Source organism: Chaetodon trifascialis, chromosome 15, assembly GCF_039877785.1.
Source record: "Chaetodon trifascialis isolate fChaTrf1 chromosome 15, fChaTrf1.hap1, whole genome shotgun sequence".
NCBI lineage: Eukaryota > Metazoa > Chordata > Actinopteri > Chaetodontiformes > Chaetodontidae > Chaetodon > Chaetodon trifascialis.
In genome coordinates, this window is record NC_092070.1 from 12,674,288 (window position 1) to 12,687,583 (window position 13,296).

General features: G+C 40.4%; 1 protein-coding gene across 1 annotated transcript; it reads left to right on the top strand.

The window, feature by feature from the left end:
* Positions 1-5,134: 5,134 nt before the first annotated feature.
* Positions 5,135-8,903, top strand: LOC139343203 (adhesion G protein-coupled receptor E1-like). The gene is made up of 11 exons (XM_070980693.1): positions 5,135-5,182; positions 5,470-5,632; positions 5,730-5,843; positions 5,934-6,109; positions 6,188-6,379; positions 6,510-6,713; positions 6,821-7,060; positions 7,529-7,620; positions 8,078-8,237; positions 8,501-8,557; positions 8,826-8,903. The coding sequence occupies exons 1-11, from the start codon at positions 5,135-5,137 to the stop codon at positions 8,901-8,903; spliced, it is 1,524 nt and encodes a 507-aa protein (XP_070836794.1).
* Positions 8,904-13,296: the final 4,393 nt, after the last annotated feature.

Sequence of the window (13,296 nt, forward strand, 5' to 3'; positions counted from 1 at the left end):
AAAGGGAAACAGAAAAGACCAAAGAACTGGAAAAAACATCCGGCTACGGCTTTCAACAGACACACAGATTGAATGTGCAACACCGTCAAGGAGAAGGTGACGCCTACCAGCACACACACAGTACAAAAGAGACACAATCAACACAATCAGCATATGGGTGGCAATAAAACGCTGTTTATTAAACCTCAGTGATTGCAGTCTTGGTACACATCTGTAACAGAGGTTCTCCATGGCTGCACCTTTCCCTTTTCTCTTCTTATATTTACTTTTGCTTGCATAGATAAGTGAAGCGGCCTTCAACCATGTGAGCCAGTGAATTTGCATGTTTTTTTACATTTGAATCAAAGCTTTTAAAAACACTTTTTGGGTGTTGCAAATTTTAGATGGTAGAGTTCAGGCAGTCAGACCTGATCTGCAGATTTGACATGTCATGATGAAGTACTGTGCCTCGCCACTTCTCTTGGGTAAGTGAATTCCTGCTTTTCCTAAAGATGCTTGAAAATCTCCAAACTCCAATCTCATGAATTGAGGATAGTCCCTATAATTCAATTCAAGATATGTCAGTGCTGCTAATTTTCAATTTGAAGATAAGGTTGGTTGGATTGGACATGATTTGTTTTAAATTAGAGTTTTGAGACTTACAGTAAAGAAAAATAATTCCAGTCAAATAATGTTTATTATTATGATACAAGCCATTTAGTTTCAGTCTTATAAAGACATCACTCGTACTTCAATGAATCTTTAAATATGGCATTCAGAACTTTGGATGTACTGAGTGTCTTCTAAATCTACTTTTCTATGTTCTAGTTGAGATTATCATTTCTTGTTATTTGATGTTTCAAATTGACATAGTTTATAGAAGGTTTAGCAATTGACAATGGCATTGGCAACTTCTCCTTAACTCTTCATTGCTTCTCCTTTTCAAAGGCTTGCTCGTCATCCCTGTCGCTTGTGATTTTCCTCCTGGTACGGATGATATTCATTTACACACTTACAGACAGAACAACGAAAGCCTCAAACAGTGAAATAACCATTAAAGCATCATTATCATTGCTTCCTTGTTCCCCCGCAGGTTCTTGTGATGGATACACCAACATAACTGAACCATGGCGCAACCAAGGCTTTCGATCAACTTCTATCCCGGCCTTTCCCAACGATGATGGGAAACTTCTTAACAATTGGTGGCGCTTCACGGGCATTGGTGGAGACAGAGTGACTACATTTTGTCTCGGTTACAATTTTGGTGGCACATACCATCCGATTTATATTCCGCATGCATATCCAACTACTGAGTCTGCGACCCCCACAACAATGGGGGCATACGCTTATTTTGGTTACTGTGCCGGACATTATTTTTCAGTCAATGTGGCTCTATGTCCTGGAGGATTCTACGTGTACAAACCATTACAACACCCATATACCATCATGGGTTACGTGACCTGTGAGTTGCTGCAAATTGTTGGAATGATGTTAATAATGATGGACAGCTTGTAATCCAAAATTTGCGTGTTAACTTCCAAATGTTACAAAACTGCCGTGGCAGTAGTGGAAAACAAATGTTCACAAAAAATATGGGCTCAAATATCATGCTACCACAGTAAAAAACCAAGACAAAAACAAGACAAGTGAAAATGTTGGCATGATTTGTTCAGGAACTTTTAACACAGAGGTCCGGTAAACTCTGTATACTGAGCGCAGCAAGGAGTCACAGAAGAGATTGATGAACCCCATGTGATTGTGACACGACTCCTCTTGTGTTTTCCACTGTGCTAGCTTTTAAAAGCAATCTCTAACTTTGCAGGAATATCAGCCTTCCAAGGGGCCTGTGGTACACCGGCCCCAAATTACATAACCTGGCTGAGCCGATGAACTCTCCACTTAGATGAATTGCACAATAGCTCTTTGTGCCTAGACTTTGCAGTCTAGTTTCTTCCTTGTTTTACAGCTGTTTCTATTAGTTGTGTATAGGGGGAGAGTCATGTGACCTGCAGTTTCAATACAATAGATGGACACTGCCAAATTAAATGTCCCTTATCTGGCCCCACATATAATATAGCACCAAAGTCTAAGCCTGGGTGGGGGATTGCAGAACTCAATGTTTTAAAATTAGAATTCAGTATATGATAATATCATAGTATTTTCTTGTCTGTTCAGATCATTCTGAGTGTAATCCAGACTCATGTGGACCACTTGCTCAGTGTTCATCTAGTGGAAGCTGTGACTGTGTTCCTGGGTATGAAATACCCCCCACATACCAACCCACCCCAGATTCATATGGTTGTGTTGGTAAGTACATTTTATTTAATTCAAATGGTGAAAATGGGTGAACTGTAGAAGGAACTACATCCAGAAGTCTTGTGTGCTCTTAAAGTTTGTCTGTCTTCAGAATCAGAATCAGAATCAGAAAAAGCTTTATTGCCAAGTACGATTTTACACATATGAGGAATTTGCTTTGGTGAGAAACAGAACAGTAAAAAATATAACAGTAAGTGAATAATATAAAAATAAGTAAAATATATAACAATATTAGAAACTGTAACAGTAAGTCTTTAAAATCTTGTCCACAATATCTCTTGTCAGACATAAATGAGTGCCAGACGATTGCAGGAATTTGTGGCCCTTACTCCAGTTGTATCAACACCATTGGATCATACAGCTGTATGTGTTTGGATGGATTCAATGCAACAAATCCAGCATTACCTACTTCACAGTCCAACCCATGCAAAGGTACCATTGAAAAAACTATTTCTGTCTCTCTCTCTTTGATGCAATTTGGGTCATTTATGCAGCTTGGATGTGTTCATGGGTTGATATGAGTCTGTTGTCAATTGCTCTCTATAGATATTGATGAATGTCTTGACGTCTGTGGGGTTGACGGGACCTGCCAAAACAACCCAGGAAGTTATGTGTGTGAATGTCACCAAGGCTACCACATTGTATCTGATTCCACTTTTATTTGCCAAGGTCTGTTCTACTATACTATACTATACTATACTATACTATACTATACTATACTATACTATACTATACCATACCATACCATACCATACTATACTATACTATACTATACTATACTATACTATACTATACTATACTATACTAAGCATACATGCACACAACTATGCTTAGTTATGCTATATTCTGCTATATTAGCCTATATTGTACTATGCTATACTATGCTGATGATTTTGTCTTTGCAACTGGATATTTGAATATTGCGATGTATTACAGTAAGAGACACAGATTTAGCTTGGGATATGGACAAAAAGGAACATGTTTCAGGCTCCTGATTTCTAGTAACATAGGGGCTTGCTAGAAAAAGAGAATGGATTTTGGGTATTTGTTTATGTAAAAGTGGGAATTTGTTATGTTCAAATGCTGAAATCATAAGATAGAGAGGAAGGCAAAGGCACAATAGGACAAAAGGGAGGGGAAACTGCAGAATTAAAGAGTATATAATGGACTCGGCAAATGTAATTTGCTCTGTGTCCTTTTAGCCCAGTCAAAAGATGAGATGATACACTGAAGGGCCAATTTTCAGTTTAATGAGAAGACCGTCACTAACAGTAACTGTCGCTTCCTCAGATATCGACGAATGTTTCAACTCAACCGTCTGTGGTCCTGATTCTATTTGCACCAACACACCTGGAGCTCACACCTGTGCCTGTGAACTGGGCTACACACAAACTGAACCAGCTGAGGAACCCAGCGAGAACAACATATGTATTGGTACAGTAGCAAACCTTAGAGTTGAAACATCTGTGCATGGATGCCTGTTGTTTTGGGTACATTTGTTTCAATATGAGAGAGAAAAAGACAAGAATCTTTTCAGCAGTAAAGACGTTAGCAAATAGAAAACATTCTTGGAGACATTTTTCCAGCATAGGATCCAGTAAAAAAAAATGCTATTCCACTGTCTCACTGGGCTCACTTTACGCCAGGAGACATTGTTTAAAATCAAGTAAATCCCAGATTGTCAGAGGAAATGGAATTGCAGGATACACTCATAAACCTAACCTGCACTCTGCTGGTTTGTTTCAAATGTGCATTGATTTTACAACACAGTATTGAATAGAGTATCTGAATGCTAGCTCTGGGAGGAGGGAATAATATAAATAAACTGAAAAACAAAATCAAAATGAAAGCAGCCAGGCACAGCTAGGTGGAAGCTGAATGAGTTTGGAGTGAAAGGTGAATTATTAAAGAAAGTACCACAGGTCACATTAAATAATTAAAATATACTTTTGTGACCAAAAAGTCTGTTTGGCTTTTTTTGTGTACCATGCATTTGGCAACTTCTGTATTTTTACAGATGTTGATGAGTGTGTCAAAGATGCTACTGTCTGTGGACCTAATTCCAACTGCACAAATTCCATCGGATCTTACATTTGCACCTGCTACCCTGGTTTTCGTCTGAATGAACCAGACGTGATAGCCAGCGCTGCTAACCCGTGCACAGGTGCGTGGTATTGTTTGGTATCTGACTGACATATGGATCAAATGAGCCACAGTGACAGATAGCCCTGTGTGTCTTCTCCCTCTGCAGACATAGAAGAGTGCAGTGAGACTCCTGGTTTATGTGGTAAACAGACTGTGTGCACCAATGTACCGGGGACCTTCCACTGTTCTTGTCCTGAAGGATACTTCCCTTCAACTGGGATCATGTGGGAGATGGGGGTCTCGTTTTGTCAAAGTGAGCGAAGTCAAGTTGAAAGATGATTAAAATGCATGAAAGTGCAAAGGTGGTCATGCACAATATTTTCTAAATTACTGACAGGTATTCAGGATATCCTGGATCAAATCGTACCGGCAGAGGTAAGCCCAGATGGCACTTTTCATTTAAAGGACATGTTGTAATAATGATTAGACAAATATCCCAACTCGGTTCTTTACCCTGGCTTGCTAATATAATGAAGCAGATACCAATCCTATTCCATGATATCATACATAAAACTGATGTCTCACCATTGTGTAATGAAAACACAGGGATTTTGAGATTCTAAAAAATTAGATAGTACTTTTCTCTTAAAGCATAGATGCCAAATCACGAGCTCACGGCGTAGTATAGCAAACAAATACTCAACAAACACTCTTGTTGCAGGGCCAGACAAAAGAGCGAGCTTTCCTTGACAACATGGATAAGCAACTTAAGGAAAACACAGATGTGCTCTTACCAGAAGTGGTATGTAGAAAACACACAGAGAAAACAGTCCATGGATTGCCCACTTACCCACTAGATAGAAACTGAAAGTGTGTTTAAAGTATAGAGACAGATCAGACGTGATGCAATGTGATACTGCAATTACGTTCTACCTAATGCTTTTCTCTCTCTCCTTGGTGTCTTTGCAGACAGTGGCAAACAGCTTTTCTGCAACTATGGTACCTAACTTGCCATGAAATTAGAGCTTTGCGTCACATTTACTGTTTGTATTTTTGTTGACCTGCTTATTCAACCTTAATCTCTTGCAGGAAGTGTCAGGCGTCGGACCGCAGGCCAGGTCAGTCAGGGTGAGCAGTGAAGGAGATGGGGAGACCGGCAGTGTCATCCTGGAAATCTCAGACCGTCTAGTTTCTGCGATGGTACCAGCAACCCAAAACCAAACCAAAAAAACTGTGCAGACTTCAATATTGGGTAAGAGAAGGGTAGCCTGCAGAAACCTAGTTTATATTAGATTATATTCAAATTTTCAGTGAACTCCAACCTGCTCTGATTTTCATCCATGTGAAAGATTTGAGCCTACAAACCATTGGTCCAGGGATTCATGATATGGACAGAGTCCCCTTGTCTGCCAAAGGACAGACCATGGATATCAACTTGCAGGCTCTAGCCAGTGCCAACAATGGTGAGAGAGAGAGTTGATCATAAAGAACGCGATGACTGCGATCAACATCAACATTAAATGTTTGTTCCTGTATCATGTGCACACTCCTAGGCTCTGCAGCAGCTGCCTTTATGACTCTAAATGGGATGGAGAGCCTTCTTAGTCATCAATACTTTAAAACAGTGAACAAGACAGAGATGTACTCGGATGTTTTCACTGCGGTCTTACCGAAAATGAACAACACCAACCTCACCGAGCCTGTCAACTTCACCATCCAGCATAAGAAGGTGCGGCATTCATCACCCATCCAGCCGTCCACAGAGAGCTTTCAATACATCTAACCGCTGTGTCTCCTGGTTTCTCAGAAAGTGCCAGAATCTGGAATGGTGACGTGTGTGTACTGGGAAGACAAAAGCAAGAACAAAGAAGAGGGACAAACGGACGTGGCGATGAGCTGGTCAGTAGAGGGCTGTTGGGTTGCATACTCCGATGAGAACTACACAGTGTGCAGCTGCTCTCACCTTTCAACCTTTGCCCTCATCATGCAGATTGGGGAGGTATATCACATTTCTGTGTACAGGGTAAAAGTGTGCTGTTCAGGTCAGGGACACAATGCAGTGCTTTTAAATCCACAGACCCGAGATCAGGTTGGTCAGAATCTAAATGTGTTGTCTTCTGCCGTCTCAGCCTCCAGCAGAGGACCCTTTCCTGGAGTGGCTCAACCGAATGTGCGTGATTATCGGACTCTTCTTCTTTGCTCTGGCCATCTTCACCTTCCTCCTGTGCAGCTGGAACCCCAAGATCAACAACACAGCCCGTCTTCACATGTGCCTCAACCTCTCCTTGTCTCATCTCCTGCTGCTGTGGAATGACAAATACGTCACACAAGAGGTTTTTGCTTTCAGAAATACTTCACGGGATCTTTCACACATGTATTGAGTATGAGCCAAGGGAAGCTAACCGTCCTGATTCACGATTCTCACCATGTGTCCCCACAGCTGGCCTGCACCATCATGGCAGGCCTTCTCCACTTCTTAGTTGTTGCAAGTTTTGTGTGGATGCTGCTGGAGGCGCTGCAGCTCCACCTGTTGGTCCGAAGGCTCTCCAGGGTGCAGGTGATCCAGAGAGATGGCCTCCCCAAGCCACTTCTCTACCTGATTGGCTACGGTGTGCCTTTTGTGATTGTGGGTGTTTCTGGACTGGTGTATTCTGATGGATACGGTGCCACTGAGGCAGAGGTGTGAGTAGGACGAGCAGTAACACATGCACTCATACTGTCCTGTTTGTCCGATGTACATGTAGATTGAAATGATTGTTTGTTTGATTGTGTTGCAGCTGCTGGCTCTCAACACAGCGCAATTTCAACTGGGCTTTGACTGGGCCTGTGATTGTTATCCTTGGTGTGAGTAAACTGGATATTAGCATTTAGATTCTATTTAGAAGAAAATACAATCAGCTCAGCCTTGCGTGCTTTCTAACTTAACTTGTATGGAACAAATCAGTAAAACATCGCTGTTGGGCATGTTGAATGTCTCAAAACTTTGCTGTATGTGGCGTAATCCAAAGAAAAATCTGCCCCTATTCATTTTCTGACCTCTATTTATTCCACACAGACATATTTCTTTGCATGTCGTACTGAAGGTTTTTTGTGGAAGTCTTGCTTTCTTTGTTTTTTGAAATATTCTATGTTCATTTTTTCTTTTAAGCTTAATTGGATATTGTTCTGTGCAACTCTGTGGAGTCTGAGACCCACCCTGGCCAACATGAAAAGTGATGTTTCTCAATCTAAAGACACCAGGTACGAACCAGGAGTGGTCAGAATTGTCTTTGCATAGAAATGAAGACTTGTGTTGTTTGACTTGTTTGATAGGATCACTCGTTCCAGGACTGCTGGATTTTTAATGGCACCTTTTCCTCTCAGTCAAATCCATGTTATAAATACTCAATTCTATACTATATTGTAGCCTGTATATCAAGTCGTGTTACTTTCATGATCAAGGTGACACAGAGACACTGCTGCCTGTATTATTCCTATAATATTCCCATAATGCTTGTATGATCAGATATTGGGTCATCCCCCGTGTCAAAAATGAACAAATCATTGACTGAGTATAACAATGTATCACAGACTTTATATACTATAATGTTCAATTGACTGTATTTGATAGGCTTATACATTTTGTGTTAAAAATATTGTACTCAGTAGCCATCTATATGGTAAAGGTAAAAACTCATTCAATTCTCACTGTTTACAGGTTGATTGTCTTCAAGATTGTGGCCCAGTTTGTCATACTGGGCTGCACCTGGATTCTGGGCCTGTACCAGACAAATCTTTTCTTTCAGCTGCTCTTCATTTTACTCAACTCCCAGCAGGGCACCTTCCTTTTCATTGTCCACTGCCTGCTCAATAAGGAGGTAGTCTTCAGGAGATCAGCCTCCTCTTTTCCTCATCTTGACATCTCACAACATATCATTTAACTGTTGGTATCAGCATAACACTAATGATAGAAAGACAATGTGAACAGAATGTCAAGTTGCATTTGTTAAAGCACAGCTTTAAACTACTGAACTACACTGATTTTCAACCTATAATTGTTTATATTTTATGGCGTGTTTGTAGTTTCTGTGTGTTTTTGCACATGTTGAGCAACACTGAATTGTTGATTTGTATGCTTCAGGTGCGAGAGGAGTACATCAGATGGCTGACATGCTCTTGTGGAAAAGAAAGATCTGTGGTGAGTTCCTTGACCTCAAGCACTTTTTATGTAAATTAAACTTAAAAAGTTGTATCACTGACATGTTTCAAACAATTGTACATGTGACACTTTACATGTAGAATGAGGCAAAGCACCAACTGATCGTATTATGCCATATTCAGTGTTTTGTATCTAAAACGGATGAGCAACCCCCGACAAAAATCACATGTAAACAGCAGATTTTATGCATGTGGTGTGTATTTAAGTGAACAGCACAAATACTGAATTGGATCATTTATTTCAACAGAAAGATGCACCTTCAGTGTCTGAGGATTTTGACAAACCCGAGGATCAGACAGATGAGAGGAACAAGGATGATGATTAATGCTGATGAAGTGGACAGAAAAAAGCAAGAAGAAAGACAGAACAGCAACAGAATTAGTTCCAATTGTTATCCATGTTTTGTTTTATAAATTCTAGTTTAATCAGTGCAAAAGGTGACGTGTATTTCGACATGAGTGAATGTGATTGCATCATTGTCCATTTCCCGTAGTTCTAGCTGGATGATTCATTGTTCAAGGACTGCATGTAAAATGTTTCATACAGTTTAAATGTTGCTTATGTAGCTTGACAGGTTTGACAGTCACACAGTACACAAATGAAATATTTTAGAATTTTCTTTGGTCATTTCTAAACCTCTTGTAACTTATTCAGTCTTGTAAAGTACATTTAAATCACCTTCACACATTAATGTAGCACATTAATGTAGAGCATGAAAGACAGTAACATTGTATATTGTATGTTTGTATGAGTATATTTACAGTATATTTGGTCAAATAGAAGTCCTGACAGTGTCGTGAAACACTCTGAAGACTTATCACCATCCCTCCACCTAATTCATTTGTTTGGGTGTGGGAGCGTTCACAAACACGTTACTGCCCACACCCTCAGTCAGTCATTGTCTAAAAAAACAAAGTGAAAACATTCACGTCTCAGTTGTTTCTTTCTCTTTCCATTTGGGTTGTATTTACATGAGAACTGGGACACTTGTGTCAAACTTTACAAGACAAATTCAGAGGACGGGCAAAGCCAAGCATGCTCTCTCTCATTTACATTGTATGGATTTAAATTTTTCACCACACACACCAAGTTCAGAACACAGTGGTCACATAGGGATGTTAAACTTAAACTAAAAAAGTTAACATAGTTTACTGCAGTAGGACATCATCAGACATGCTTGTCATATAAGCATTACAGGACAAAATTAAAAAAATGCTCACTGCTATTGATCATCTTAGGACTGAAGTGCACTCCAATTTTGGCAGAGTCACTTTCCCATCATGTCACTTTTTAAACATGGATTTTTACAGGGGTAATTCATGCTATTAAATGCTGCTGTGGCGGTATTTTCTTTGGAATTGCTCCTGTTGACATCTGAATTTTGGTATGTGATGTTCTTTTCCCCTTTTCAGCAATTAGAAAAATAAATGACAGACATTCCTGCTCATGATCTTGTTTGGACTTGAGCTTTAAACCAGCACACGGAACATCTTAATGCACCGGCCATGGTGGAATTGCCATATATCAGGCTTTGTTTTGTTCTGTACATTTGCCCATTAACTGTGTATACATGTCAGAAATACCATACGCAGTCAACACAGACAGTAGCTTGATCGTCTGCAGTGGTCCAATGCGTTTGTGTACCTCAAGGGTGCAGCATTTAATCATATATAATGACACAGTGGTGTGTTTGATGCAGTGTTTGACACAGATGACTTCTATGAAGCAATAATATTTTTTTGTTGGACAATCACATTTCTTCTTTTTTCTCAGTAAGCACAGGGTAGATGTACAATGATGATAAAGATGAAAAAGCTTTGAAGGGGAAGAAAGACATTTCATCAGGATATAAATGCCAATATTAGAAGAGATCAAGGGAAAGTTCCCTGAATCCTTTGTAGCTGATTTAATTATTTTTCCCATCAATCCCAGGGCAGACTGCTGACAAAGCAGAGCAGTGATCACAGGAAATAGCTTGTGGCTCTGAAGCTTGTATAAAACGTCTCAGTCTTATCCATTTTAGAGGATAATGAGGACTGACCAGTTATCCAACAGACCTGCAGTGAAGTGAGTGGGGTCACACAGTGCAGAGGCTGCTGAAATCCCCAATGGAAATTTGGGTAAAGAGAGGAAATAAATAGTGAACTCTGTTCCTCCACTCCGTCATGAGCTGTAACCTTGGTGCTCTTGAGCTACAGGCACTTACCTGCATCTAGCTACACACTTAAAAGTCCACTTCAGTAGTCAACAGTGGAAGATATGGTTGTAAAAGTGATCTTGACTGCTGAACACTGGACAATCAAAGGTGTACTCAAGCAATTCACATGCTCTTAAGGTGAAAACAGGCAGATAAACTATCTTAGAGGTCTGTGATGGCATTACTTCACATAAGTCAGTCGTAAGTATTGATGCTGACTGTAAAACTTTGCAATGTTGGATAGATATATCTAATTGTTGAGGCTGCATATTAACACTGTTAACAGCAGTGTTGTTTACAGTACTTCAGCATCCTCGTGGCTTATCTGGAAAGAATTGGAGCAGTTAACAAACAGGGCCAAGCTTGAAATTTGTGAGTCAAATTCAATATATTGTAGAACAGAGCATGAGACGCACTTGCTGACGTTGGTGTAGTTTTCCGTGATGACCACTAGATGCTACCAAAGGGCCATATTTTAATGATTGTACCTTTAATTGAGCGGGTTTTATTTAAGCTTTGGGTTCTATTTTCACTCCAGCTGCTCCTGGTGTGAAATCTGAACACCTCCTGGTGATTGTGTACTTAGCATTGTGGCTGTTATCTGCTGCTGGTTTTATGCATTAACTTGCACCAGCATTAATCTAAGTGACCCCACATATAGCAGCACCACTGACTTCCGGGAAAAATATAATTTTCCATTTACACAGCAGCACTCTTCTCAGCAACTAGCCAGCACAGGAACAAAAGTGAATTCATCTGCTTTATGCACAAATATGTATGATGCCATAAGATTGCATATACAGTCTCGTATGGTGACATGTTTCTGGAATGACGCTATCTGGAGATTGTTATTGTTTGCTGACAAACTTAGTTTATTATATTGAGGGTGCAGAATAAGCAGTGTGGAAACGTATCTTAACAGTGCAGAGCGATTAGTTTTGTCTGTTCAATAATTACTCGATGTGTGTGTGGTTGCATGTTTGCATGAATGCACATGAATTGTAAGAGAAACTTGGTGCATTCAAATGGCTGTTTAATGATGTGTAGCCTCTGTAAGGATCAGCTGGAACTCTGCGTCCTGTCTGCTTGACTGCTGATTGCATCCCAGTTGAGTCTTGTGATGATGCCCTCTGCTCTGTCCAGGCACGAGGCCACTGAAGACACAGCCAGCATTCACACTCCATGTATCCAGTTCACAATCATGTATTCAGCATCTTAAATACTGACACTTTTTCACAAACATGCAGCTCAACTGAGAATGTGTTCCTAGAAAACAGCTCAGAGAATTCTGGATCAGCTCTTGGACGACCTTATCCATCACTGTGGACTTTTCATGAAAACACAAATGTGAAATAATCAAGTTTGACATTTTGCAGCTTCAGTTCACTCCTGAAATGTGTGCATTTACTACTATTTTGAATATGATGTCTGCAACACATTCCAAGAAGATGCAGCAGGAGCCTGTTTACCACAGTGTTACATCACCTTTTCTCACACTCAGTAAGCGTTTGGGAACTGAGGACACTAATTGTTGTGAGATTCTTTCCCATTCTTGTTTTATGACTTCAGCAGCTCAGGAGTCCAAAGTCTCCTTTGCTGTATTTTGGGCTTCATTATGCACTACCCATTTTCAATGGGAGACAGGTCTGGACTGCAGGCAGGCCGGTCAAGTACCTCTCTACACTCTTTTGCTGTGAGGCTGTACTTGTGACGGCATTGTTTTGCTGCAATAAGCCGGGACGTCCCTGAGAAGAATGTGGTCTACTTGGCAGCATATGTTGCTCAGAAACCTGTAGGTACCTTTCAGCATGAATGGTGCCCTCACAGATGTGTGAGTTACTCATGCCATGGGCACTAATACACCCCCATAGCATCACAGATGCTGGCTTTTGAACTGTGTGCTAGCAACAATCTGGATGGTTCTTTTCCTCTTTAGCCCAGAGGACACAACACCCATGACTTCCAAAGTGTTTGAAACGTGAACTCATCTGATGACTCTTTTCCACTTTGTGTTAGCCCATCTGACATGAGCTTGGGCCCAGAGAAGGTGGAAGAATTGCTGGATGCTGTTGATATATGATATTATGCATTGTAGATGGTGAAATCCCAACATTGCTCTTAAACTGTTGCTTGAGTTTTTCAAAAAATGGTGAACCTCGCTCCATTCTTGCTTGTGAACAATTGAGCCTTTCCAGGATGCCCCTTTCATATCCAATCCTGATCCTATCACCTGTTCAACAACGAACCTGTTTACCTGTGGAATATTCCAAACAGGTGTTTTTGGAGTTCCTGTGTTCCTGTGTTGCTGCATCAAAGCAAGAATGAGCGTCTATTTCTAAAAAATAACAAGGTTTATCTTTCTAATTGATTAAATATAGGTCGAAAAGGGATTTGCAAGTCACTGCATTCTGTTTTTAATTTATGATTTACACAGCGTCCCGGCTTTTTTTGGAATCGAGGTTGTATGCATCTTTGCTGAGCTGGAGCTGTGAAAGGGAATGATATTAATAGATTGAATACA

Excerpts from the sequence above, each read along its gene's own strand:
- LOC139343203 (XM_070980693.1), top strand. The coding sequence starts at position 5,135 with ATGGATAAGCAACTTAAGGAAAACACAGATGTGCTCTTACCAGAAGTG. Across the intron at positions 7,061-7,528 it reads ACGGTGCCACTGAGGCAGAG|CTTAATTGGATATTGTTCTG; the intron begins GTGTGAGTAGGA and ends TTTTCTTTTAAG. Across the intron at positions 7,621-8,077 it reads TCTCAATCTAAAGACACCAG|GTTGATTGTCTTCAAGATTG; the intron begins GTACGAACCAGG and ends CACTGTTTACAG.